Consider the following 25961-nt stretch of genomic DNA (forward strand, 5'->3'; position numbering starts at 1 on the left):
GCTCGATCGTTTGTTCAGAACGACGTCAAAAAGATCTCAGCCGGCCCGACTGAAGTCAGTGTTTATTTTTCCAAGGTTCGTAAGTAAGAAAAATAGCAGTTGGTATGATTTTGTCTAATGCATCTGTTTTATTACAACCAACTATTGATATTTTAAACATACGCTGATCATTGTAGTCCATCAATTATCATTTAATAATCGCATTCTAAGAAAGAGCAAAATTCTCACTCTGCGCGCGGTTCATTTCCAGAATCGCGTAGCGCGAAGTTGGAATTCCAACAATGGCGGCCATAGTTGGAATTCCAACAAAGCGCAGGTCATTTCCGGAAAAGCGCCGCTGACTAGATGGGACGCAACAAGCATAACTGGCGACATTTTGTGGGGCTGATGCGCTTTGTCATTGCCGCTTGACAAGACGAAAAGACAAGCCCTTTCCCGGCCGCGACGACGATTTCTTTTAGAGTGTCACAGTGGTTGTCCCCGCCTGTCTGTGTAGTGATCTCAATTTCGCTTTGCGCTCACAGTCTACAGACACACACGCAGTCGCAGACACACACAGTGCGTCAGTGTGTAGCTCACCACACATGCGCAGTTGAGTGATCCGTAAGCTCACCTGAAGTCACGCAGGGAAAGAGAGAAAGCGAGAAGGCAAGGTTGTCAACGGTTCAGTCAGTTTTACACTTCCCTGTCAGACTGAGTGCGGAGATCGCTACACATTTTGAAACAACGACCGAGCAACATGGCCCCACCACAAGTGAATCTGAATGAAAAACCTCGGGCTCAGGTCGGAGAGGTGAGTTTGTATTGAAGCATGGGGTTTTCGGGGTGATTTTGTTCTGTACAGCTCGTAGATCGCTTGCTGCATGTTCGGGATTCCTGACCTGAGAGTCTGTTGTTGTTTTGCTTTCTCAGCTGAGACAGGGTGAAGGCTAACGGGACTGTGTACGTGTGTGTGTACGTTTGACAGTCCACCAGTTATTAACCCAACGGTTAAACTTGACAGTTATAGTTGCTTCTGTCAGTTATTTATTCAGATACGTGATGAAATATTAAATGGATGAGGGTTTTGGGTGTGGGTTTTGGGCCGTGGAATAGAGCCTACTTCGCTGATTTGGCTCAGGTTGCATGACTGTCAACGTAACGCCTGCTAACACCTCCTTGCACCAAGTCCGGCTGCGCGACCTAGAGTGTTCGCATTGAAATGGTTTGATGAGCTATGCGCAAGCCAGCCAAGAATACCGACCTTGTGTTTGCTCTTAGCGGACACGGATGTGAATTTACTCTGAAGGGCTTTCGTAAACAAGTTTCGTAAGGGGGATTTTTTTTCTCATGACAGGTAGGCTACTGTTACCTATACGTGTTCAGAAGTACGTCTGGGAAGGTGTTCTTTCACAGTAAATGTTAAAAGGATATCGTCAATAAGTAAATACTGTTGACAGGCTGTACGTGTGTTGGTCATGACTAGGAATAAACCCTGAAGATTGATACAGTGAAAGGTCAGTGATATTCCCCATTATAAATGCAGTTAATAGTATGTATACGCATCCCTTTCCAAGAGTGACGTAGCAGAGTGACCAGCCGGCGTAGGGTCAGGGCCTGGGCAAGGAGGGGGAGGGGGGGAGTAGATGATACTGCTCATTATCATGCACTGAAAATGCCATACATACAAACACCCTTCTTTTGATGCAAAAGGTACGTTTTAGGTGAGTGTTGTGACTTTCTGAAAGAGAAACTGTCTAATTTTAGACATGATGATAGTATCATGACTGGGTGTTTTGTTGCCAGTCTTTTCTTTGTCTGTTCATTTTGCTATTGGTAGGCTTAGTGTGCTAGGCCAGATCCGGGTAACATGTAACAGAGAGAGAGAGGGAGGGAGTGGGGTCCGTGATGTGTATGGAGAGAAAGAGGGTAGAAGGGGCCGGGGGGGGGGGGGGGGATATCACTGCGGGCATTAGCGTCTACGTAAGTTGGGGGGGGGGGGGGGGGGAGGTATCACTGTGGACATTAGTTTCTACGTAAGTTGAAGGTGGTTCTGTGAATGTTGTATCCATCATGCCATTTATGGTACACAGGATCATATATATTATACTGACGTAGCAGAAAGGAGGTGTTGTCTTTTCATTCCCTCAGGTTCCACTTGGGCAGCTTTCAGTTTCACGGCTGATCGATCCGAATACTAAACGAAGTACTACTGACCACACCCACCCAACCCCCCTCCCCCTTCTGCGTGTGTGTGTGATGTGAGAAACAGACGAACTAAGTTGATCGTATGTTCACCATCGTTGATTATGTAAACTCTCTCTCTCTCTCTCTCTCTCTCTCTCTCTCTCTCTCTCTCTCTCTCTCTCTCTCTCTCTCTCTCTCTCTGATTGATTTGGTGTTGCTGTGTCCGGATGTTTCCCGGTGTTCATTTCCTCATGGTCTGTTCAGACTCGGTTGTCCGCTTCCTTCACTCCCACTGTGTGGCCAGATGTTGGAATACCAATCACTCCCTTTGTACACACTCGACTCCCGCTGAGCTGTACACCTAGTAATTTATTGTTCCATTATTGTTTTGTTTATGATCAGAGACTGTAGAGTATACCAAGTCTCTGTTATGATTGCCTGTGCGCTGCATTTGCCGTGACCTCCCCCTCAACATTTGGTTTAAAAAGTGTTATAACTTATCAGCTGCGGTGTTGTTTTTATTCAGATGTACTGTGCTGAAGAAGATTGCTGATCGTGTATTTTGTAAGCTTTTAACATTTCTATCCGTGTAAGATACGGAACAAGTGTGTGGGGGTGTACACGATCGTAGATTTCTATACGTGGGAAGGACAGAACCTTTATATCAGCTGTACATTTATTCATTCTCATCTTGGCTGATGTGATTTTATCGACGTGAACCATCGCACCTTTCGCTGTGATGGGTTGTTAATGTGCTTGTACTGCCCAGGGCCCTTGTCAAGATTTGTTTGACGAACTCTGCGAGAAAAGGGGTGAGGGTTACGTTTTGTAGCGTCGGTTTATTTACTCATACCCTCTTTCGCGGCTAGATTTATATCCAGACCCAGGTACAGTTGTGTAATATGACCATGCTTTTCACTGGCGCTCGATACTTGCTTTCGCAAACGAACTATAAAATGTTTAAACAAAAAAAGTGTGTGTGTGTGGGGGGGGGGGGGGGCGGAGGGGGGGGGGGGGGGGGGTGTTTGCCTGTAGCAAAATACTCTAAACAGGGATGTTAGTTCCCATCTCCAACCCGGAAATCATGAATTCCTGATGAGAAGAAACAATCGATTTCCTGTGGGGTTTCCTGGGTTTCAAGCCATTTAGGCTGACACAATTATAGAGCAAAACAGTAACAGTCAGAGCTTCGTAGCCCACCAGACAGATTTTCTTGATTTTGCCGGAACATTATCAACTTTCATCCCTGTAGGCATCGTTTGCTTCAGAAAGATCGACACTGAATCTGTCTTAACCAAACAGCATGATGGCGTTTGTTTAGTAAAAACGGTATTCGACTGGTAACTTTCAGTCGCAAGTCGTTCGTGTGGTCTTATCAGTGGCAGTGGGAAACAATGTGTTCCTGTAATCACCAGTTTAGACACTAGACGTGGTTGAAAATACCTATTGAATACCCTCACCGGCCCCCGTGGAGCGGTGGTTAGCGCATCGGACTGCGGGCCGGGAGATCGTGGTTCGAATCCCACAAGGGGTGCGTGGGTTTGTTCGAGCCTCGGTCGGCTCCTACCCAGAGTGGAAGTGCTAAAGTTCCAATGGGGAGACTGGGATCACACAGCCGAGTGTCATTCACTTCACGAATGCGATTGACTCTGAAAGCGCGAAAGGGACGCAGTGGCGGCCTGCTCTCTGAGGAGACGCTCACTCAGTCTGGCTCCGCGACTTAACAGTCAGTGTCGTAAGTAGAGAGCTTTGTAGGTAGCGGTGCCTGTGTCCCTGGCCAGAAACAGGACCAATACTGAACACCGTCGAAGTGACTAAGCAGCAGTGCAGTGTCATCTTCCGAGGGTAGCCTACCGCAGCGGCCTGACATCCTTCCCTGGAGTGTCTGTAAAATTAGTGAGGGTGCCCAGGTGTCTGACCAACACTGGGGGCTCATTGATTTGACAAAGTCTGGCGGCGGAACAAAGTTCGGGGGTGGGTGTTGCAATGAGTGCTGGGACGGGGCGGCGTGTGAGCATACTGGGAGAAGGAACAAGCGTCGGGATGACAGAAGAATGAAACATAAAAATAAAATAAATACATAAATAAGAGAGAAAAAAAAGAGAGAGAAAGAGAAAGAGAAAAAAATAAAGGAAGAGAGTGAAAGAAAAAAAAAGAGGAGAGAAGAAAAAGAGAGAGAGAAAAAAAGAAGATGTAGAAGAGAGAGAGAAAAAAATTAAAAGAAGAAGAAAGAAGACAGAGCAAAGAGAAAAAAGAAAAGAGAGAGAAGAAAGAGGAGAAGAAAAAAAAACAGAAAAAAAAATGCTATTTGTCAGAATGAAGACGAATAACAGTGAGAAAATAAAGACAGAATAAGTCGTCATGTTGTCTCCTTTTAATAAAGAGAAGAAAAAAAAGAGAGAAAAAAAGAAAAAGAAGAAAACTGAAAAAAAAGAGAAAAAAAAAAAAAACCTATTGAATACCCTCAGCTCAGAAACGATTTCTTGGTAGTTTGTTTTTAAATGTTAAAAAAAATCTGGACTGCGAACATTGAGAGGTCTTGGGCATGTCTCACACTTTGATAGTCACAGCCACTCGGCAGCTGGCCACGTTTTCTTGATTTTGAGTATTTCTTTTCCCGTGCTTCTGTGAGTGTAAGTGATCGTGTAGATCTTTATGGTTTTTTTTTAGAAAAAAGAATTTTCATCATGTGCCAATGATTTTGTCCCTCTGCGATTATCGATCCGGCATCGTGGAGGTCTGTGGCGAGTGCTGGCATTGGACGAACACAGAACCGTGCTGCTAATGATTTCTGCTTTCGTCAGCTTTATGTTCTGCTGTGAAGGGCTTTGCTGTGGAAAATAATCGGTCAATTTGATGAGTCTGCGTCCAGTTATAGTGGAATTTATATTATAGCTGGACCAGCAGTTTTTGTGCTGTTAACGCCTTGGGCGAAATCTAGTCTTGTTGTCTTCCTAATGAAATTCCTAGCGTTGCTTAGTGCATCAGTTACACATTTTTAAAACCTTCACAGCTCCAAAATCGCAATTAAGTGACAGCATTACGTATATATTACCTGAGCGCGACGTGACGGCAGGTCACTTGATTTACTTGTCAAATGAAACAAATGTTTTTTTGGTTTTGATCGAATTGGTCCCCAGGATCGATAGATAAAAAAAAATTACGTTGCCCTTTCTTTGTCGACACAATCCATGTATGCTTTTGAAGTGTGCAGAAGTGGTCTGTTCAACTTGAAGTGAATGGAGCATTGCAGTAAATGGATGTATTTAGGACTGTTTATTTTTGCCGAAAAGCTTATTCAGACCCCACAGCTCGCCAACACGATGTCGATGGATATAGTCAAGTGTTCCGTGAAACATCAGTATGAACGCCAGAAGGAGCTACACTGGAGACCAAGCTCTGGGGAACGTCAGAAGACCTGAAAGCGACGTTCCAGTTCACGACAGCAGCGGAACTACGACCCTAGACACAACCGTCGAACGCAGAAGAAGAAGATCAGTATGAACGATGGTAAAAAGGTAATGTAGGGTCACTTCTACTTATCTTGGTGGATAAATGTGTGCACAGACATGTGTACTGGATCGATGGCGAGTCGCCAATTAGCTGAGTGTATTAATTAGTACTATTTCAAGCGAATAGATGTTGGCTTGTCAAACGTGTTCTCTTTTGACTGATAATGGAAACAATAGGCTCTATTCTGCGCAGTCAATCTTGGAGATGCCGAGAGCGACACTGCATGTACAATGCATTTCGATACGCTGCACAGTTCTGGGGCAGGTCCCAATGGAGGTCCTTGTCAGGCGAAGTAATGGCCGTCTGTTTCGTAAACACTATATGGTCTCTCGTAGCTAGAATATGCTGGCAGAGTTAATTAGACGCCCAGTGGGGCTAATATTACGACGTTAATTATTGGTCAGTGTTGGGGTTCCTGGGGGGGGGGGGGGGAGGGGGGGTATGAAGAGAAGTTAAAGTGGTGTGAGTGTCACTGTGTGTGTGTGTATGTGTGTGTGTGTGTGTTCGTCTAATATGAGATTGCATAAGAGTGGACGTAGATGGAAGTGAATGTACCCGGGTGTTGGGTTAGTATTATTATTATTATTATTATTATTATTATTATTATTATTTATTATTATTATTGTTGAATTGTTTCTTGTATTGTTTTTGCTCTCCCTCACCCCTCAACTCCCTTTTCTGTACATAGTCTGATTTCTTTTTGTTTTAGTTCCTTTTAATGTGACCCTCCACCACGGAATGAGTCGCATGTCACCTTTGATGATTTTCATATTTTTACATTTTCCTAAAGAGTTTTGTATGCTCTATCCAGTGGTGAAAACCGTTTTAGAAAAGAGCGAAAACTGTTTGAGTTATAAGCCTGTGACTAAGGTGACCCTCACACTGTTACCAGACACTCCCCGGACTTACATTAAGCCTAGCGCAGAACCGCGCGAGGTGACATGCGACTCATTTCGTGGTGGAGGGTAACATTTGGTGTTGAATAAAATGTGTTTTTATTGTGTTTTTTAATTTTCCATGTACCCTCACGGGGTTTTATTGGAATAAAACTTGACTTGACTTGACTTGGGAGAGAGACGGAGGGAAGGAGGACATTTAGAGAGAGACGTGTTGGGGGGAGGGGGGGGGCTGGTTTTACCATTACTATCCGCCCCCCACAGACAAAAGAACTGCAGGAGTACGAGTACACCAGTACTGTAACAGAAAGCTGCCAGGCAGACACACGTGACACTGACAGTTACCCGATACTTATGCCACGCCACAGAGCGCGAGGTGGATGACACGGCTCTATCCCTGCCAGCAAGCGCTGACGTCAGAGTCTCACAGCGTTTTACACAAACAACTGTTGTGAACTGAATTTGACACGCCGTTCAGTCGTTCGTCAGTCGCAATTCTTTTTATAATTCAAGGGGGCAAGTAAGTGGAACACCAAAAGCGCTTGAAATGTCGGTGATGAAAACAATTACAATATCAATGAGAACACTTTACTCATCAGTTTGACACACAATACGACAAAGCTCAATCGCAAACCATCACAGGTTGTGTTAAACTTGTACTACATGAAAAAGCTTCTGTGGAGATTTCAATGAAGCGTATATTATACCTACTTATCACAGACGGTATAAAATATTCATTGCAACAGCAGGGTTGTGTACGCCTGTGTACATTTGGAAATTACAACGGAGACCAGTTGTACACTATAACAGACTATATGTATAAAACATACATTACTATAGCAGAGCTGTAAAGAACTTACAAGAAAGCTCTGCGACAACTTTGAAATGCAAACGTAATGAAACTTTCATTACAACATTGCTAAGTTGTGTAGCTTTAACTCTCTTAGTCTTATATAATTATCCAGAATGTCGGTGAAGTAATAGGTAAAACCTGGTTTGTTTATATAACATCCATTGTTTTGTGATTTAATTGTGAGATGGATAATATTGACTATCAGTATCAGCTCTGTCTCACTTTTGTTAGTTGGGCTTCATATGCCTATGGTGAAGGCATTATTGCAGGCCGTCGAACATTGAGTTAATAATTACTTACGGGGACACCGAGTAACAGCAATGAAAATAATTGCTAGGCTAATGACATAGTGTTTGTGTTCCTCTAGCTAGGTAAGGTAATATTTTTCTCATGAAAATGACAAACTCTTTTCACAGACCCCTCAGCCCTCTATTCCTCTTCTCATCCACTACCCCCGCCCCCTCCTAGCCACCCCCCCTACCCCTCCTTGTCCAGCCATCCTCTCTCACCTCCCTCCCGTTAGCAAGCACATATATATCCAGGAGAACTAGTTTTAGGCACCTGTGTCGTAGTCGCCAGTCTTGTTTTTGGTTTGGTAACCTTCCTTTAAAACTAGGGACAGGTTATGTATATTGTGTTTTACCAAGCACAATGATTCTCAAGAGAGCTAGTTTCGTGCGCCAATGGCTAATACATGTAGCGAATCTTAATTCCGTTTGATGTAACTAAGGGCAGGTGCTTGTACATTGAGTCCATCCATTATGTATTTGACCTAGCTACGCACGCTGATTGGAATTGATTTCTATGTCAGCTAGTTTCAAGCGCCTATAGTTATGAAACTCTTCTTTTTGGTTTTGAAAGCGTTCCAGTAAATATAGAATCAGGTTATGTACACTACATATATACACATGTACATATCTTTCTTTCCTTTCGTAACGCAAGAAGCTGTCAGCTGATGCCTGCCTCCAGATAGAACGCACTTGTTTGCTTAGTGTTTCGTATAAAGAAGCTATGAAAAAACGCTCACACTCACTGACTCAGTAGTAGTTCATAGACGAGGGGTGGGAAGATGGGGTGAGCCGTGGTGTTAAAAAAGACGAAGAAATCCGATCTATGCTTTGGCTTTGCCACATTTACAGAACCTTATTATCACAACTTAATATTTTTGTTGTCTGTTTGTTTGCTTAGAGGGAGGAAAGGCGCTTTTTTTCTTGTTTAGATTTTCAGAGTATTCAGACCGAGGTACGTACATGTAGAATCAGAGAGAGAAAGCGCGGGAGGGCCTGGGGAAGCTTATTGTTATACCCCATGGAGAACAACGGACGTTGTTGAAGAAAAGCTTTGTAAAAAGAGAATATGTGTCTACCGCGAGAACGTATAGTATCGAGCTAATTCAGTCACATGACCAAGTAACACGTGTGACGCACGTTACTTTGTGTCTGACCTTCTCCTTACTCAAAGGCTGCAACGGAATCCTGTACATTGAAAAGGTTGTCTGTTGAGCACGACACTAAAACCACTTATTTGCATTTTCAAAGTTTCGCAAGCATGCATTGAAAAGAATTGATACTGTTCCAAACTGTTGGACCTACCTTTCAACCAAGACGCACGGGTCGAACAACTCTCTGATAGAATGTTTGCCAAATTCAGTCTTACAAACTAAACAAGTAATATGTTGATATTTCTAAAAAGAAAATCTTGGGTTTTGTGTCGTTTCTTTAGTACTTAAGAGTTGACAACAGTTCAACCAGGCGATCCTTTGCGGGACTATTTTGGCTGAAGAAAACATCTGTCACGCAAAGAGAGAGAGAGAGAGAGGAGGGGGGCTTTACTAAACTAGGCTCAGAGCTATCGCACAAGTGGCAGGCCCAAGAGGGCTTACAAGAATTGAATAAATCAGTAGCGGTAAAAAAAAAAGCGTGTACGTCTGTCAGGGAAGACAACTCACCTGTGTAATTCGGTTTGTGTGACAGACCTAATGGCTAATCGAATCACACTCCTCTCAAAATATAGACGAGTCACGATTGTCGAGCGACCAAGATAGTACAGGCTTTAAACTGTCAATCGATCACTCACTCACACACTCACTCATGACACTTATTGACTTGTCAGTTAGGTTCGTTAAGGCCTTGAAACAATCAGTCAGTCTATAACTCAACCAGTCGGTAAGTCAATCAACCAATCAATTACTGAACCAGCAAATGAAATGCTAATTAACATGAAACTGATACTGTGTGTGTTCATGCATATTGCCGTTTAAAAAGTAATTGATATTGTTTTGGGGGGGTATGTGTCCAAGTGAAAAAATGCTGCATGCAATTACCCCAGTCGAAAGCGTGGACAGACATGATCCGTGAGACGGTTTATACCATTGGTTACATGTATACACGACAAGAAAATGTCTTTATTGGCTAACCAAAGGTCTGCTTGACGCGGCACCGTTCTGTTGTCTTACCCTCAGAGCTCAGTCTAGATATATAGATATGAGTCTTCTAGTATGGTTGCTGGCTTGTATTAGTCGTACGCAAACTTGAACTGATCATTACTGATAATGCTTTGGATGCTTGACGTCATCTGGTGGTGTCTTTAGAGCAATTAGAAATCAATTAGAGCGACATTCTTCTGTTTGGCAGTGATTTGACCTGTGTTGTTGTTAACTTTAAATCTGTTTCCTCTTCGACTTCATTTGGTAATCCCTTTGTTATTCTGTATGATCTTTTTGAATTATTATTTCAAGCACTGCGCATTTTCTGTAATATTTAATTTTGGATTATGTGTAACGTGTTGCGATAACAGACCAAGCTAGAGGCATTTTAGTGAGGCTGAGCAAAAGAAGTTATGCGTAAAAGTCATTCCTGTCTCAACATGTTGTCGTAGATTTAGGCATGGCGTTTAATTCGTTGATCTAACCTTTCAAAAGAGTGTGCATTCTCTGAATCTTCTTTCCTTTTTTGACTCACATGCGAAGCAAAAGTGAGTCTATGTACTCAACCGAGTCGTCCGGCCGTCCGGCCGTCCGTCCGTCCGGAAAACTTTAACGTTGGATATTTCTTGGACACTATTCAGTCTATCAGTACCAAATTTGGCAAGATGGTGTATGATGACAAGGCCCCAAAAAACATACATAGCATTTTGACCTTGCTTCAAGGTCAAGGTCGCAGGGGCCATAAATGTTGTCTAAAAAACAGCTATTTTTCACATTTTTCCCCATTTTCTCTGAAGTTTTTGAGATTGAATACCTCACCTATATATGATATATAGGGCAAAGTAAGCCCCATCTTTTGATACCAGTTTGGTTTACCTTTGCTTCAAGGTCAAGGTCACAGGAGCTCTTCAAAGTTGGATTGTATACATATTTTGAAGTGACCTTGACCCTGAACTATGGAAGATAACTGTTTCAAACTTAAAAATTATGTGGGGCACATGTTATGCTTTCATCATGAGACACATTTGGTCACATATGATCAAGGTCAAGGTCACTTTGACCCTTATGAAATGTGACCAAAATAAGGTAGTGAACCACTAAAAGTGACCATATCTCATGGTAGAAAGAGCCAATAAGCACCATTGTACTTTCTATGTCTTGAATTAACAGCTTTGTGTTGCATGACCTTGGATGACCTGGACCTTGGGTCAAGGTCACATGTATTTTGGTAGGAAAATGTGTAAAGCAGTTCTTAGTGTATGATGTCATTGCTAGGTTTAGCTGAAGGTCAAGGTCATGTAAAGGTCAAGGTCAAGCATGTGAGTCGTATGGGCTTTGCCCTTCTTGTTTTATATATTTTTTAGAAATATCCATTATGCAATGCCTGGTCGACCGGTTCTGGATGACATTTACAAAAATCTATGAATTCCAAGAACACGACGACGCAACAAGTGTAGAACGAGGGCATGAAAGGAACTTCCAATTTGGCTAATTGATTTGTAACGAACAAATAAGTATCAATGTTCAGCCGGGAATTGGTTGTCGTTCAGAATGTAGGATTGATCAATCTTTTGCAGATTGAGTTTTGACCAGCCATTGATTGGTTTTCACTTTTGTCAGTGGTACTGGTAGATGCTGACATGTCCGTAACTCCATGGCAGCCATTATCAGGAAATCGCCCCAAATTTGTTTTTTTAACAACCCTGCGGTGTGTGTGTGTGTCTGTCTGTCTGTCTGTCTGTCTGTCTGTCTGTCTGTTACTCTGCAACTTGAAATCTGAAGAACACACGTCCACATGTGGAGACAGGCCGCGCTCGCTCGTAACTGACCTACACTGTCACGTGGGAAAGCTTGCCTCAATGTTTCCAAGAGTATTCACTCTTTAACAATCCAAACAAACCCGACAGAGTTTTTTCGGAACATCGTCTTTTACAACGTGATCTTGCAAACAGATTTTCAAGTAACTCAGTTCATGTATATAATTGTATGGGTTGTAGTTACTGGCGTGTGTGTGTTTGATGTGAAGATATTCTATTTGTAACTGGTGAAAACGTGTAAGTGAATTATCGTCAGTTACTATTTGCGGATGTATGTTAGCTGTGTACTGTCTGAATTAAACTTTTGCACACATGAATGATTTTGTTCTATATTGTGGGTGGTGTATAATCATGCGTGTGGTTTATACAAGAGGTGTAGGTATTAAATCTTGCATTGTTTGTGTAAGGTGCACACAGAACACACTTTCAGTATTGAATTATGTGTTATTTCTAACTGGCAACATAGTGTCAATAAACCATTGCCTGTGACTCAGCGAGTAATGTTGTATTGCGGTGCTCTGTATAAAACTTATAAAAGTTATATATGAATGATTTTATTTGTGTGTGGGTTGTGCGTATAGTTATGCATGCGGTTCATAGAAGGGGTGCACGCACTAAGTTATGCATGCATCGTTTGTGTAAGTTGCTTACTAAACAAAATGCCATCGCTGAGTAACATGTTTAATGTGTGAAGATGGGCATTGTGTGGGTTTTTATACATGTACGTATAGCTTGTCTTGACGCATTATTATTTGAATACGGATTTTTTTCTTTTTTTTAAATTACATGTATTAGCTTTCGTTTAAAGCTGGAAGTTCCCGTGTACTACTAGCTTGCGGATATGAACGAAGCTTCACATTGCAGTAATTTACCATTAAAATATGTTTCACGGATGCTATTTCATTTGTATCTGTTTGAGTATAATGTATGTGTTATTTTGCTTCATCATCCCTTCCCATTTTCGCTACTTTTCAGTTTGACCAGGAAGGATTAGTTTCTTTGTTTGTGTTTATGAATTTCTGTATCTGAAGCTTTTTTAACCGCTTGCTTAACCCCTTCATAACTTTAGGCAAACTATGAAGAAGAATTGTTGCCAAAGGTCTTGTATTTTTCACCGCAAACAAGCACAGCTACAGGCAGACATACTAGCTGTTTCCTGCAAAATGTTAAGTGCGGTAACTCCTGTTTTTTTTTTTACCTCTGGCACAGTATGCGTTCTCCCCCTGGCACAGTATGCGTTCTCCCCCTTTCAGTTAAGTAACGTGTGGTGACTGGGTTTTGCTTGCACAGGGAGAAGACCCCGGCAAGGCGTCGGAGAAGAAGGAAGCTCTGCTCTCATCGCTCGCCGATCGCTACAACGACCTCACGCATGTAGGTCCTACCCCCCTTTTTCTCGTTTGCTTGCTTGTCCTTGTGCATGTACTCCTCAGTGTGTGGAGCATTAGACTTAGAGGAGTTGCATTTTGAGTCTGCATGCCTCTATGAATCATTGAAGTAGTTGCGGTTTCTATGAAGTACGGCAAGGTTATGAAAGTCCCACTCCCTTTTTCGTCTCTGCATGCTTTTGGCCAGTATTCCTGTGTAATTCATCGAAGCAGTGGCGGTGGTTTCGAAGAACGAAGTATGGGGAGGAGGGAGGGGAGAAGTGGTTGGACTGCATGCGTCATTTCCCACCCGTTGGGATCCTATGTCGAGTGAACATCCAGTCCCTTTGACTTTTGTGCTTAATTAATTGTGCCTGCTCTCCCTCTATTATAATCACCGCAGCCTGTGTGGAAGAGATCATCTTAATTAGTCAAGCTAACTGCCCAGATCACTGTATGCGCCATATTAGATATCGCACCTGTTAGGATCCTATGACGTGTGTACGGTGTGAACATCCAGGATAGTTGGTTTCATTTTTGTGCTTTAATTGTGCCTGCATCTCCCTCTATTGTAATCACAGCAGCGTGTGTGGAAGAGATCATCTTAGTCCAGCATATTGCCTAGATCACTGCATGTTTCACACAACCTTTGGAATTCATTAACAATAATGATATATAGATCCAGCGCCTTTTGCTTCCAAGTTCCATGCTTTTTGTGCCCTCATCGTCCGGTATTCTAATCACCGCAGTGTGGAAGAGGTCGTAGTATAAATCCAGCTTCTTCACTCTCAACAGAAGTGCTCCACTTTTCAACACCATTTCTGTAACCAGTTTTTAACACAGTGTGACATAGTACATAGTTCCACTAGCATATGTTGCACAGCTGCAATATTGAACACTTGTGTTTACCTTTGCAAGTAGAATTATGTACTGTGTCTCACTGTGTTCGAAACAAGTTACAGAAAGCGTGTTCAAAAACGGAACATCTCAGTTTGGAATATTGCCTGTAACCGCTGCATGTTTCAACGGACCTGTTTGGATCCAATAGCGTGTATTGATCAAGTGTCTTTCACGTTTGCTTTGATTGTGCCCCCATCCTTGTATGAGTGTTGTTGGTGCCAGATATTGTAACCAATGTGGTCAGGCTTTTTGTCGCTTTAGGATTTGCACTCCCTTTTCTTTTGCTTGATCTCACCGCAACTCTGACTGTGCAGGCATGGGAATTGTCCGCGAAATCGCGGATTTCCGCGAAAAGGAAATTACGTCTCAGCGAAAATAAAAGATTGTCCGCGGCAATCCATTGTTTGCTTACACAAGAACTATCAAAATATTGGTCTAAAATGCTAGGATGACGATCGCAATTCATTCCAATAGCCCACCGGCTGTGCTGCAGACGACAGGAAGACAAATTGACGGCATGTGATTGGATGTTTACAATGGCAATGGTGGAACAATAGCGGGGCTGTTGAATGGTGGACGTGTTTGTTGACCAACGTCTTTTCAGGGTACGCATTGTTGCAGATTTATTCTGAGTAAAGAGCTTATGCAAACTGACAGACCATTGCTCCTAGTCACGATGTTGCCTTCCTACAACTGGAATCGGACTGAACGGTCACGATGTTCGGTGTTGAGTTCCAAGACTGAGCGGTGTCTTACCCGATCCTGTGTATCGTCTTCATTGTCCTCTTGGTTTAAATCCAGTCTGCGGAGTCTGGGCGTCAGGAGAGAGTTGTCACGTTTGTCATAATTATTTTCAGAACGGGTGCCAGACTGGGAGAGGGTTGATGGTGGGCTGAGATAGCAGGGTACATTTGAAAAGGTGTTGCTTGTCACATATTATTATGGAAGTGGCAGTATAACACTGGTTTTATGTGTAACGGTGTTATTAGAACTGGCCTTTTTTGTTTTCTTTTTCATCTCGTTTTACACATTTGATTACTAAACTTAGCCTGCAAAACAGTACCAATGGCTGCCTTTAATGTTATTGCTTTGTCGAGTTGAGAAAGTTCAATCGGTGTGTCGGTAACCGTCTCCTCATTGCCGCTATGTTGAACTGTTCTTGTTCATACAGTGTTAAAAAGAAGCTACTTCTGCCTAGGTATTCTAATATTTACTTGCACATTCTGGCACTGAGAGCCACACTAGAACAATGGGGTACAATTTGTTAATACAAGTACAGATTTTTACCCGTTGTCTATGAATAATTGTCATTTATAAGCGACTAGATGAATACCCGCGTCGCCGGGTAGCAAGTAGAGCCGAATACCCGGCTTGAGTGGCACACCGTACGCCGGCTTCGACAAGTCCGAACCATGGACCCGCCAAGCTTAGGTCCCTCCCAGATTTGTGGATTGGGAACAGCACGAAAATGATTCAGTGGCCATAATGCCATTCCTGATCATATCATGTCGAGTCCCATACTTGTCGACGGCGCCCAATGTAACTGAGTGCCAAGACATCTTTGGAGGCGAAGTCCACTCATGTTATTGCTTCTCAGAGGAAGGACATACGGACTCATAATCGATAAAATCGTTTATTTAACGTCACTCTGTAAAAACATTGGCGACATTTGTCTTAGATTAAGAACACACACAGGCACGCACACAAACTTTCCCTTTATGTACAGTGGTTCACCACCCTCCCGCCCCCCGCACACTCTCGCTCATCTAATTAAAAAGTGTGTTAAGAGATACTTGGATATAAAATGGTATTTTTAAAAGTTCTGATAAAAATATATAGTAGCTGTATGAGAAGCAATGGCGTCAGCCGCAGCAATGTCTCTTCATATATTATCCAGGGAACAAGTGGGTGCGTGTGCATAAGTCCAGCGATAAGTTTGGGACCTTGCCACCCAAAGTCTTTATTAAAACTTAAAAGATAGCTTAATTTTTCCTTTGAGGTATTTGGCAGGATATTTCTATTTGAGTTTATAAACTGAGTCAGGGGTTGAAAGTGGCATGAGTTCAAATCACACTCCAAAGTCAAATGAGCAATGGTGAGGTCGGATTGACAGGTGCATTTAAGCTCTAGAAATTGGTAGTTCCCAGCTTCTGCCCTTAGGCGGTTAATCCTTTTTATTACACGTGGGCATGCATTATAGGTGTTCATCTGTTTTGATGGGGCTTCCCGAATGAGCCAGCCAGAGCTTATAGCCGTGTGCATATATTTGTTCCTCCATTCTCTCCAGAGAAGAGAGTCTGTAAGGCTACTGATCTCAGAAGCAGACAATGGCAGGTCTACCTCGGAGGCGCCTATGCCTTGGGCAGCTTCTTTAGCGGCTTTGTCCGCTTTCTCGTTGCAAATACAGACTCAGAAAAGCAGCCATACCAGATCACAAACAGAACTCTACAATCCACAGGTGTTTTTTACAGACACACACAAACACACACACACACACAGAGAAGCCGTATAATATATATATATATATATATATATATATATATATATATGTATAAATATATAGAGATAGATGACAGTGTATTTTTCGCGTGGCTGTAAATTGATTCGACCTTTGCACTTTTACAGTGAGGATAATTTACGGGTCCAATTTACGTTCTGGACACTGCGGTGACCTTCTAAAAATAGTAACAGAACGCCGGGAATATCCGAAGATGCCCCCTCCTGCTGTAGTGCACCATACGAAGGAAGGGAGGTAAACGCTGAAAACATGGAGAAGATAAGGAAGAGTTATGGTACGAAAAAAAAACCAAAATCGGTTTGCGCTGCGCCCTGAGAGCACGTATTGAAATATCTCATCGACCAGATTTTGTCCGGGGTGTATCTGAATATGGACACCAAATTTGAAGCAGATCCATCGAGAACTTTGGCCGTGCATGGTGAATACACACATACACAGACTGACAGACAGACAGACAGACACAAGTCGTATATATATATATAGATAGATAGAAGAGACGATGGAAAAAATGCTGAAGAAATCTAATTTTGCAATCTCAAGTGTTCCTGTTCTGTGTGCCATTCTTCTTGATGCAACACCCCGTGTTTGTGCTTGTTCAATCGATTGGAGACAGTTTGGCGTAAAAGAACCTCTGTAGTAATGAGTCATGCTGACTTGACAGGTTTGCGCGCATGGCTTAATGCCTTGGAAGAACTTGGCTTTGCCTCGTGATGCGATGTTCAATGTTGTGGAGACCACATGGGATCAATATCACTGTCGTCACCGTCATGTGATGGCTTGACTTTCACATGGGTGTGGTTCATCGAAGACTTATTGATACCCGGAGAAGAGTGTGTGTGGGGGGGGGAGGGGGGTGGTTGTCGTGGACAGGTGTGTGTGGTTTTTGATGCCAACGTACAGGTTGTTGACAGTCTTGTGATGCGTTTTGTCGATGTTTTTTTTTATATTTTGCGTGGGCTGGGTTGTGTGTGTGTGTGTGTGGCTGGCTGGCTGGCTGTGTCTGCACATAATTATGTTTGTGTGTGTCTGTCTATGTGTGATTATCCAATACTCTCTCTCTCTCTCTCTCTCTCTCTCTCTCTCTCTCTCTCTCTCTCTCTCTCTCTCTCTCTCTCTCTCTCTCTCTCTCTCTCTCTTTCTTTCTTTAGGGCATGTAAATTAACCGTCTGAAGGGGGGTGGGGGGGAGGGGGGTGCAGAGAATCACTAACTTTCGTAGATAGCATCTTCATTAGGTACAGGGGTGAGGAAGAAATACAAGAAGTGCAAGTTTCACAATATTCATGGTGATGTTGACGTTTTTGGTGACGTCAGAAACAACACATTGCTGCCAAAAAAAGGAATTGAGAGGGTGGGGTAGACGCTCGGTTGTTAGGGCGGATCGACTGCGAGGCGAGTGTTTTGTAGTAGGTATCTTTTTTCTTTTCTTTTTTCTTTTTTAGGATGGGGAGGGGGGGGGCCGGGCGGGGGTGGTGACCGTGCGGTGACAAACACAGGCAGCCTGCAGTGCCGCAGCCTGATTTTGTAATGTCCTTTGTTGAGGTAATGGGTCATGTGACCGAACAGATACTCCTCTTTGTGAGTGTGTGTGTCCGAGTGAGTGTGTGGGTGTGTGTGTGTGTGTGCGTGCGTGCGTGTGTGTGTGTGCGACCTGGATTCAGCGAAACAGAACACCAGAGTGACAATGCGTAGAACAAGGGCAGAGGTAAGGGGCGGATCAGAGCTTGCTTTTCACATGCACTCTGTGGCATAAAAGTAGACACTTAATTACTTGCTGCACAGCAAGGTATTGTTTATGGGTATGGACCAAGATAATTAGGAGTTACCTCGTGGGAACCAAGCAACTGCTGGTGTGCGCTTACACTTTAGCACATTTTGAAGTCAGCTCACTTTTCATTGTGCTGTTGATTTGATGGTGGCAGTGGAAAGTGTGTGTGTGTGGGGGGGGGGGGGGTGTCTGGGTGGACAAAGTATATATGTATATGACATAGTAATGACATGAAACCACACACACATGAAACCACACACACCAAATTACCTAGCTGGAAAAGGGAAATTCCCTTTGAGGCAAAAAAACCGTCTGGGCATAATGTAGCTCTAAAGAAAATAAATATAGTATCCCCCCCCCTCCCCCTTACACACACAATTATGCACACAACCCTCCTGGGTAAAGTACCTAGCTCTTTGCTATAAGATAAATATCAATGATCTGTATAGCTAGAACCCTTGTAGTAGAAGTATGGGCATTGTACCACCCTAAAAAAGAAACAATTAATGTATGAACAAATGAGGAAGAAAAACGCTTGGCAAGAACATATTCTCAATTCTGTGGCTGGAAACCCTGCCAGAGAAGAGGGACAGCTTGCTTACCGCATGTTCACCCCCCCCCCCCCCCCCCCCCCCCCCCAAAAAAAAAATAAATAAATAAATAAATAGATAAATAAAATAAAATGTTATATATCACCATCTGACCAATCTATAACATGGTGGGAAAATGCCACAGGAGGTGAAACTACCATGGGCAAAACAAGATTTTGCATTGTGAATAACCAGGACCCCTTGCCAGAGGACAGGGACAGTCCCCAGACCCCTATTGGATTGTCTCTTCTCCCCCTCACCCCTCCACCTTCTCCCAAAGCGATCACTCGCAGAACAATTATTTAAAAATGTCCTAGCTGGCAGCAAGAGAACATTCATTTGCAGTCGGAAGATGCTGAACATTTCTTGTACGTTACACTGTCCAAAATTTAAAGAACATTGAACCATTTTATTCAATAGTCTGCCAACGCAATATGTTCTGGACTGCAAAACCTTGTTTGGAAATACTGATTTAACTATATTTTTGAACACGAAAATATTTTCTGTTGTACAAGATTATGTTATGTCAACTGATCGCTTCGGCTGATATTATATCAACAGTGACTGCAATGGATGTAGCAAAGCATTCTCTCTCTCTCTCTCTCTCTCTCTCTCTCTCTCTCTCTCTCTCTCTCTCTCTCTCTCTCTCTCTCTCTCTCTCTCTCTCTCTCTCTCTCTCTCTCTCTCTCTCTTCATTTTATTTGTATAAAATATAATGAAAGATATCACTTGTTTGCCATGTTTTGTTATCGGAATGTGTATTGATTATCATTTTTAGAACGTGTCCATAAGCAGTCTGCTTGTTAACGTTCTTAATGTTGTTATTGTTTGAAACGTGTATCAAAGAAAATGAATAAAACACGCTTAAATGAAGAGAACATTGTGAGCCAAACTGTGGACTGGCAATAGCAGATGTTGCACTGGCCAGGTCTCTTTGGCGGAGAAGAGGGACAGCCAACAGACCCCAATGGTTGGAAAAAAACAACAACAAACAAGCAAAAATAAAAGTAAACACACAAACATGCATGCATTCATGCACAGACACATGCACGCATGCACACACACACACACGCACATGCACACACGCACATGCACACACACATAATACACACACACACACACACACACTCACACACACACACACACACACACACACACACACAAAGAAGTAATATGACTGGCACTGATAATTTGATATAATTTTCTGGTGCGTGGAGTGTGAGAACGGAAATCTCAAAAGCACTGGGCATGCAATAACGCATTCTCTATTGTGTCTATCCAGGACCCCCTGCCAGAGAAGCCTGACAGCGCATCCACCCCTGTCATCGTGACGGTGCCCAGGAACGGCGGTGTCCGGTGCAACGTGACCGCGGAGCAGAGACGCCAGAGGAAGCGATGCCGCATCGCCTGCTGTGCCAGCCTCTCCTTCATCCTGGTGCTGCTGCTGGCACTCGGCACTGCTTGCCTTGTCTACCGCATGAAGCACAGGAAGGTGGGTGTGGTGTGTGTTTGTGTGTGCGGTGTGTGTGTGTGTGTTTGTGTGCGCCAGCTAGTCTCTCCTTCATCCTGTTGCTGCTGCTGGCGCTAGGCACCGCTTGCCTCATCTACCGCATGAAGCACAGGAAGGTGGGTGGTGTGTGTGTGTGTGTGTGTGTGTGTGTGTGTGTGTGTGTGTGTGTGTGTGTGTGTGTGTGAGAGAGAGAGATTAAAAAAGAGAATGTTATCTCTTCATCAGACATCAATCTGTCTCAAAACAAGCAATTTAACTTAACACTGTTTAAGCTAAGAAGAGCTTTGATAGTTACAGGCATGATGCAATTCTGGTGAACCCTTGTCATATTTCAAGGTCCAAAAGGGGACATGGTTTTGTAAACAAATTTTTAAAAAAAAGGTCTTCTGGGATGTAAGTGTGTCCGTAGTTTTGAAGCTCAGCTACTTACAGCTTCTGCTGCCTTTCATCTATAGTGTATGTTTGGTTCAGCTCGTCAGGTTCATCTCAATTGTCTGAAAAATTAAACTTGCACTAAATTTGACATTTCCCAGAAGTGTTAGCAGCTAGACTATTAAAACCTGTCACACTTCAGATTATGATGTTTTTATCCACAGCAGATACACGTAAGTACTTTGAAAATGAAAAATTGACCCAAATGACACCCCAAAAAACCTTGGGAAAAAAAGAAAGAACAAGAGGCGAAGCCTTCAAGGCTCACGTAAGAAATCGACAAACAGTAACACAAACTCAATCACTCCGTCACACATACACACACACACACACAGTAAGCATAGGTGACACTGTGCAAGAAAGCGAGACACTAGATCTAGATCTGTCTGTCTGCATGTAGCCTGTAAATAACAGGGACACGACTGCCAACTAGTCTCGGCCCGCTCAAAATAACAATGACCGAGACTTTCAGTAATTCCTTCGCGTGACGTCTAACCCTCTTACGCCATAATGTGACGTCTTCAAATGTTAAAGTTTCTACCACAGACATACACACGCACACACGCACAGACAGACAAAGTTACGATCGCATAGGCTACACTTACGTGAGCCAAAAAAACTAACAGTAATATCACATTTCTATTGTTGGTGCAGAACTGGAAGTTGTCGTGCAGGACCCAGGAGGGCCAGCGCATCCCGGAGCACGTCAGTGTCGACCACGCCAAACAGCTCATCTATGTCAAGCCAGACCACAACATCAAGGACGCCATGGAGATGCTGCACGAGTACAACAGGGTCAGTGCTTCTTACACACTGGTTAAAGATCTAACAAACAAAGGGCCGTAAGCTCTCTAAATATCCACGAGTACAACAGGGTCAGTGCTGCTTACACAGGTTAAAGATCTAACAAACAAAGGACCGTACGTAAGCTCTCTAAATATCCACGAGTACAACAGGGTCAGAGCTGCTTACTCAGGTTAAAGATCTCTAACAAACAAAGGGCCGTAAGTTCTCTAAATATGGACAACAACAGTAAAGACTTTCACAGTAAAGACTTTCCTTACTTACGGGGCGGGGAAAAAACTCAGTCGTTAGCGGCACTTGCACAGAGCAACAACATCACTGAAAGAAAAGTCCACTGCATGATTACTGGAATCACATGAATCCAAAAACAAAGAGACTGCCAACGTTACAAAATTCAGAATCAAAAAACAAGAAAGGTAAGTTGTTGGAATGTTTGTTGTAGACAAAACAATACGTTACATTCACAGATATTTCGACCCCGTGTTTTTTTAAGTTTGTAGACAGACAAACACTAATTAAACCGAAAAAGACATCTGGGTAAAAGTTCAGCTGCTTTAATTGCTCAATCAATCAATCGATTGCCTGGCTTGTGGCTTCTCCGCAAGCGGCTGAGTGTTTGTCTGTCTGTGCACTTAAAAGGCCGCTGGGTCGAAATATCTGTGAATGTAAGGTATTGTTTTGTCAATAACAAACGTTCCAACAACTTACATTTCTTGTTTATTGTCACTGGACAATGGTTCACACAATCAGTTTCCAACCAACGACACTGTGTAATTTGTAAAACGGCATCATGAAAAAAGTTGATTTATGTTGTGTGCAGCGTCTGATCGCCTTCAAGAACGGCACAGCCAAGACCTGCTACATCGACCGCCTGGACGAGACCTTCGAGGACGGCTACGCCCGCTGGGTGGGATATGAGGTACACACTCAAGGCTGCTGGCCTTTCTTTTCTTTATTCTCTGTCTGTGTCTGTGCATGCAGACGAATGCCTCTGGACACTTTCCTTCTGTGTACAGTCTTTCTTTCTCTTGTTTTTACACTGTCGGTCCGTCCCCCTACGCTCTGGAAGGAAGAAATAGAATGAAGAAATGAATGTCATCTTGAACAAGTCAGAGTGCAAATTCTTGCTCTCTGAGTTTTTCTCTCTCTCTCTAAGTCAGGGGAGTTAACCATCTTCGTCGCAGTTAAAGGCAAGACAATGGGATACATGTATGAATATAAAATGTGTACAAGTACAAAATAACTACACAAAATAACAATATCAGTAGTACATCAGAATACTTTTCCTAAAAAGTAATGCAGAGTTTTCTTGCTATGGTTTATGTCCCTAATAACTTTAAACAAAAAAAACTTTGCCGTGAGGGCGTAAAACTAAATTGTCTCTCTTGCTATGTGTTCTTCCCCTAATTTGGCCTGATAACTTTGCGGTGAGGGCGTAAAACTAAATTGTCTCTCTTGCTGTGTGTTTTTCCCCTAATTTGGCCTGATAACTTTGCGGTGAGGGCGTAAAACTAAATTGTCTCTCTTGCTATGTGTTCTTCCCCTAATAACTTTGCCGTGAGGGCGTAAAACTAAATTGTCTCTCTTGCTATGTGTTCTTCCCCTAATTTGGCCTGATAACTTTGCGGTGAGGGCGTAAAACTAAATTGTCTCTCTTGCTGTGTGTTTTTCCCCTAATAACTTTGCGATGAGGGCGTAAAACTAAATTGTCTCTCTTGCTATGTGTTCTTCCCCTTATAACTTTGCGGCGAGGGCGTAAAACTAAATTGTCTCTCTTGCTATGTGTTCTTCCCCTAATAACTTTGCCGTGAGGGCGTAAAACTAAATTGTCTCTCTTGCTATGTGTTCTTCCCCTAATAACTTTGCGGTGAGGGCGTAAAACTAAATTGTCTCTCTTGCTATGTGTTCTTCCCCTAATAACTTTGCCGTGAGGGCGTAAAACTAAATTGTCTCTCTTGCTATGTGTTCTTCCCCTAATTTGGCCTGATAACTTTGCGGTGAGGGCGTAAAACTAAATTGTCTCTCTTGCTATGTGTTCTTCCCCTTATAACTTTGCTGCGAGGGCGTAAAACTAAATTGTCTCTCTTGCTATGTGTTCTTCCCCTAATAACTTTGCCGTGAGGGCGTAAAACTAAATTGTCTCTCTTGCTATGTGTTCTTCCCCTAATTTGGCCTGATAACTTTGCGGTGAGGGCGTAAAACTAAATTGTCTCCCTTGCTATGTGTTCTTCCCCTAATAACTTTGCGGTGAGGGCGTAAAACTAAATTGTCTCTCTTGCTATGTGTTCTTCCCCTAATAACTTTGCGGTGAGGGTGTAAAACTAAATTGTCTCCCTTGCTATGTGTTCTTCCCCTAATAACTTTGCGGTGAGGGCGTAAAACTAAATTGTCTCTCTTGCATGCTATGTGTTCTTCCCCTAATAACTTTGCGGGGAGGGCGTAAAACTAAATTGTCTCTCTTGCTATGTGTTCTTCCCCAAATAACTTTGCGGGGAGGGCGTAAAACTAAATTGTCTCTCTTGCTATGTGTTCTTCCCCTAATAACTTTGCGGGGAGGGCGTAAAACTAAATTGTCTCTCTTGCTATGTGTTCTTCCCCTAATAACTTTGCGGCGAGGGCGTAAAACTAAATTGTCTCTCTTGCTATGTGTTCTTCCCCTAATAACTTTGCGGGGAGGGCGTAAAACTAAATTGTCTCTCTTGCTATGTGTTCTTCCCCTAATAACTTTGCGGCGAGGGCGTAAAACTAAATTGTCTCTCTTGCTATGTGTTCTTCCCCTAATAACTTTGCGGGAGGGCGTAAAACTAAATTGTCTCTCTTGCTATGTGTTCTTCCCCTAATTTTGCGGCGAGGGCGTAAAACTAAATTGTCTCTCTTGCTATGTGTTCTTCCCCTAATTTGGCCTGATAACTTTGCCGTGAGGGCGTAAAACTAAATTGTCTCTCTTGCTATGTGTTCTTCCCCTAATTTGGCCTGATAACTTTGCGGTGAGGGCGTAAAACTAAATTGTCTCTCTTGCTGTGTGTTTTTCCCCTAATAACTTTGCGATGAGGGCGTAAAACTAAATTGTCTCTCTTGCTATGTTTTCAGGAGACTGAGCACAAGATGGGACGCACCCTGTACGTCATTCCCCAGAAGATCACCGTCGAGGTGGTCAAGCACATCGCCGGGGTGCACATCTTTGAGCACTGTGGCAATAACACGCGTGTCGAGTTCTACTGGGTCAAGGAGGTCACCCAGGAAGGTAGGTCAAGGTCATAGTTGCAGGCGTCACAGTGTGGACCCCCACCCCCTCCTTTAACCCTTAGGCTGGTTGTCGCGACATATTTATATGTCGTGCTACTTCACGTATACTGTCACCTGGGCCCGTATGCATGAACTAGAAGTAAGAAACACTGGAAGTAGAGGCCTCTTTTCGAAGTGGGAACTCCCGAAGTCAACTTTCTAACTGTTCACAATGCATGAACTGACTTGAACGCCAAAGTAGTGACAGCGAGAGTATTAAGGTCAAGGTCGGGGAAATTGGGGGAATCCCTACTAATACGCATGCGCACGTTTCTATCAACATTTCAGTCAACGAAAATGGCAAGGCACGTGTGCCGCTCAAAAAGAAAGTAGACACAGATTGGCGTTCTGCGCCTTTTTCAGATGGTGAAATTGCTGTACTCTTGACAGAAGTGTTTTACGAAAGAACGGTTATTCTGTCCAAATTTCAGAACAGTCTAACTGTTAAACATAAAGACGCTGTCTGGTCCAAAATTGCCAAAGAAGTGTCGCTCTCTCTCTCTCCTCTCTCTTTCTCTCTCTCTCTCTCTCTCTCTCTCTCTCTCTCAGTCTCTCTCTCTCTCTTACGACACACGCACACACAGACAAACGTACACTCATGCACATACTGACACTATGACACGAGTGACACTGACGGCACACATAAACACACACACCACACACTGCACTCACACACACACGCGCGCACACATATACACACACACACGCACCCGTACACGCACGCACACAGTCACAAACAAATAACCACACACTCACTCTCTCTCAATTTCTCTCATTCTCTCTCAATCTACACTCATACACACACTGAAACTATGATGACACAAGTGACACGTCACACACACACACACACACACACACACACACACACACACACACACACACACACACACACACACACATACTCACCGTAGTGACACACATACTCACCGTAGTGACACACATATATACACACGCGCGTACAGTTGAAAGTCAAGACATGATATGATTTTTTCAAAGCATAGGAAGGTTTCTTTTGCAAATGAATAAAATTAACACAGAGGCAAAACCCGGTTTTTGCAGCCGGAATGCAATTGCGGAGGCTTAAAAAGGAAAAGATTAATAAAAAGTATATAGCTCCCGGCG

The 25961-nt window shown here is 43.2% G+C and overlaps 1 protein-coding gene across 2 annotated transcripts in view; it reads left to right on the plus strand.

Moving 5' to 3' along the window:
• Window positions 1-590: 590 nt before the first annotated feature.
• Window positions 591-25961, plus strand: part of LOC138962950 (uncharacterized) — a 30517-nt gene continuing 5146 nt past the window's right edge. The window contains exons 1-6 of one of the 2 annotated variants that reach the window (XM_070334915.1): window positions 591-793; window positions 12961-13041; window positions 20091-20300; window positions 21405-21545; window positions 22375-22473; window positions 24645-24798. In XM_070334915.1, the coding sequence (XP_070191016.1) occupies window positions 740-793; window positions 12961-13041; window positions 20091-20300; window positions 21405-21545; window positions 22375-22473; window positions 24645-24798 (739 nt within the window). In that variant the 5' untranslated portion in view covers window positions 591-739. The remainder of the gene's footprint in view (window positions 794-12960; window positions 13042-20090; window positions 20301-21404; window positions 21546-22374; window positions 22474-24644; window positions 24799-25961) is intronic. The other variant, XM_070334916.1, reaches the window with a different exon arrangement.

Source organism: Littorina saxatilis, linkage group LG3, assembly GCF_037325665.1.
Source record: "Littorina saxatilis isolate snail1 linkage group LG3, US_GU_Lsax_2.0, whole genome shotgun sequence".
NCBI lineage: Eukaryota > Metazoa > Mollusca > Gastropoda > Littorinimorpha > Littorinidae > Littorina > Littorina saxatilis.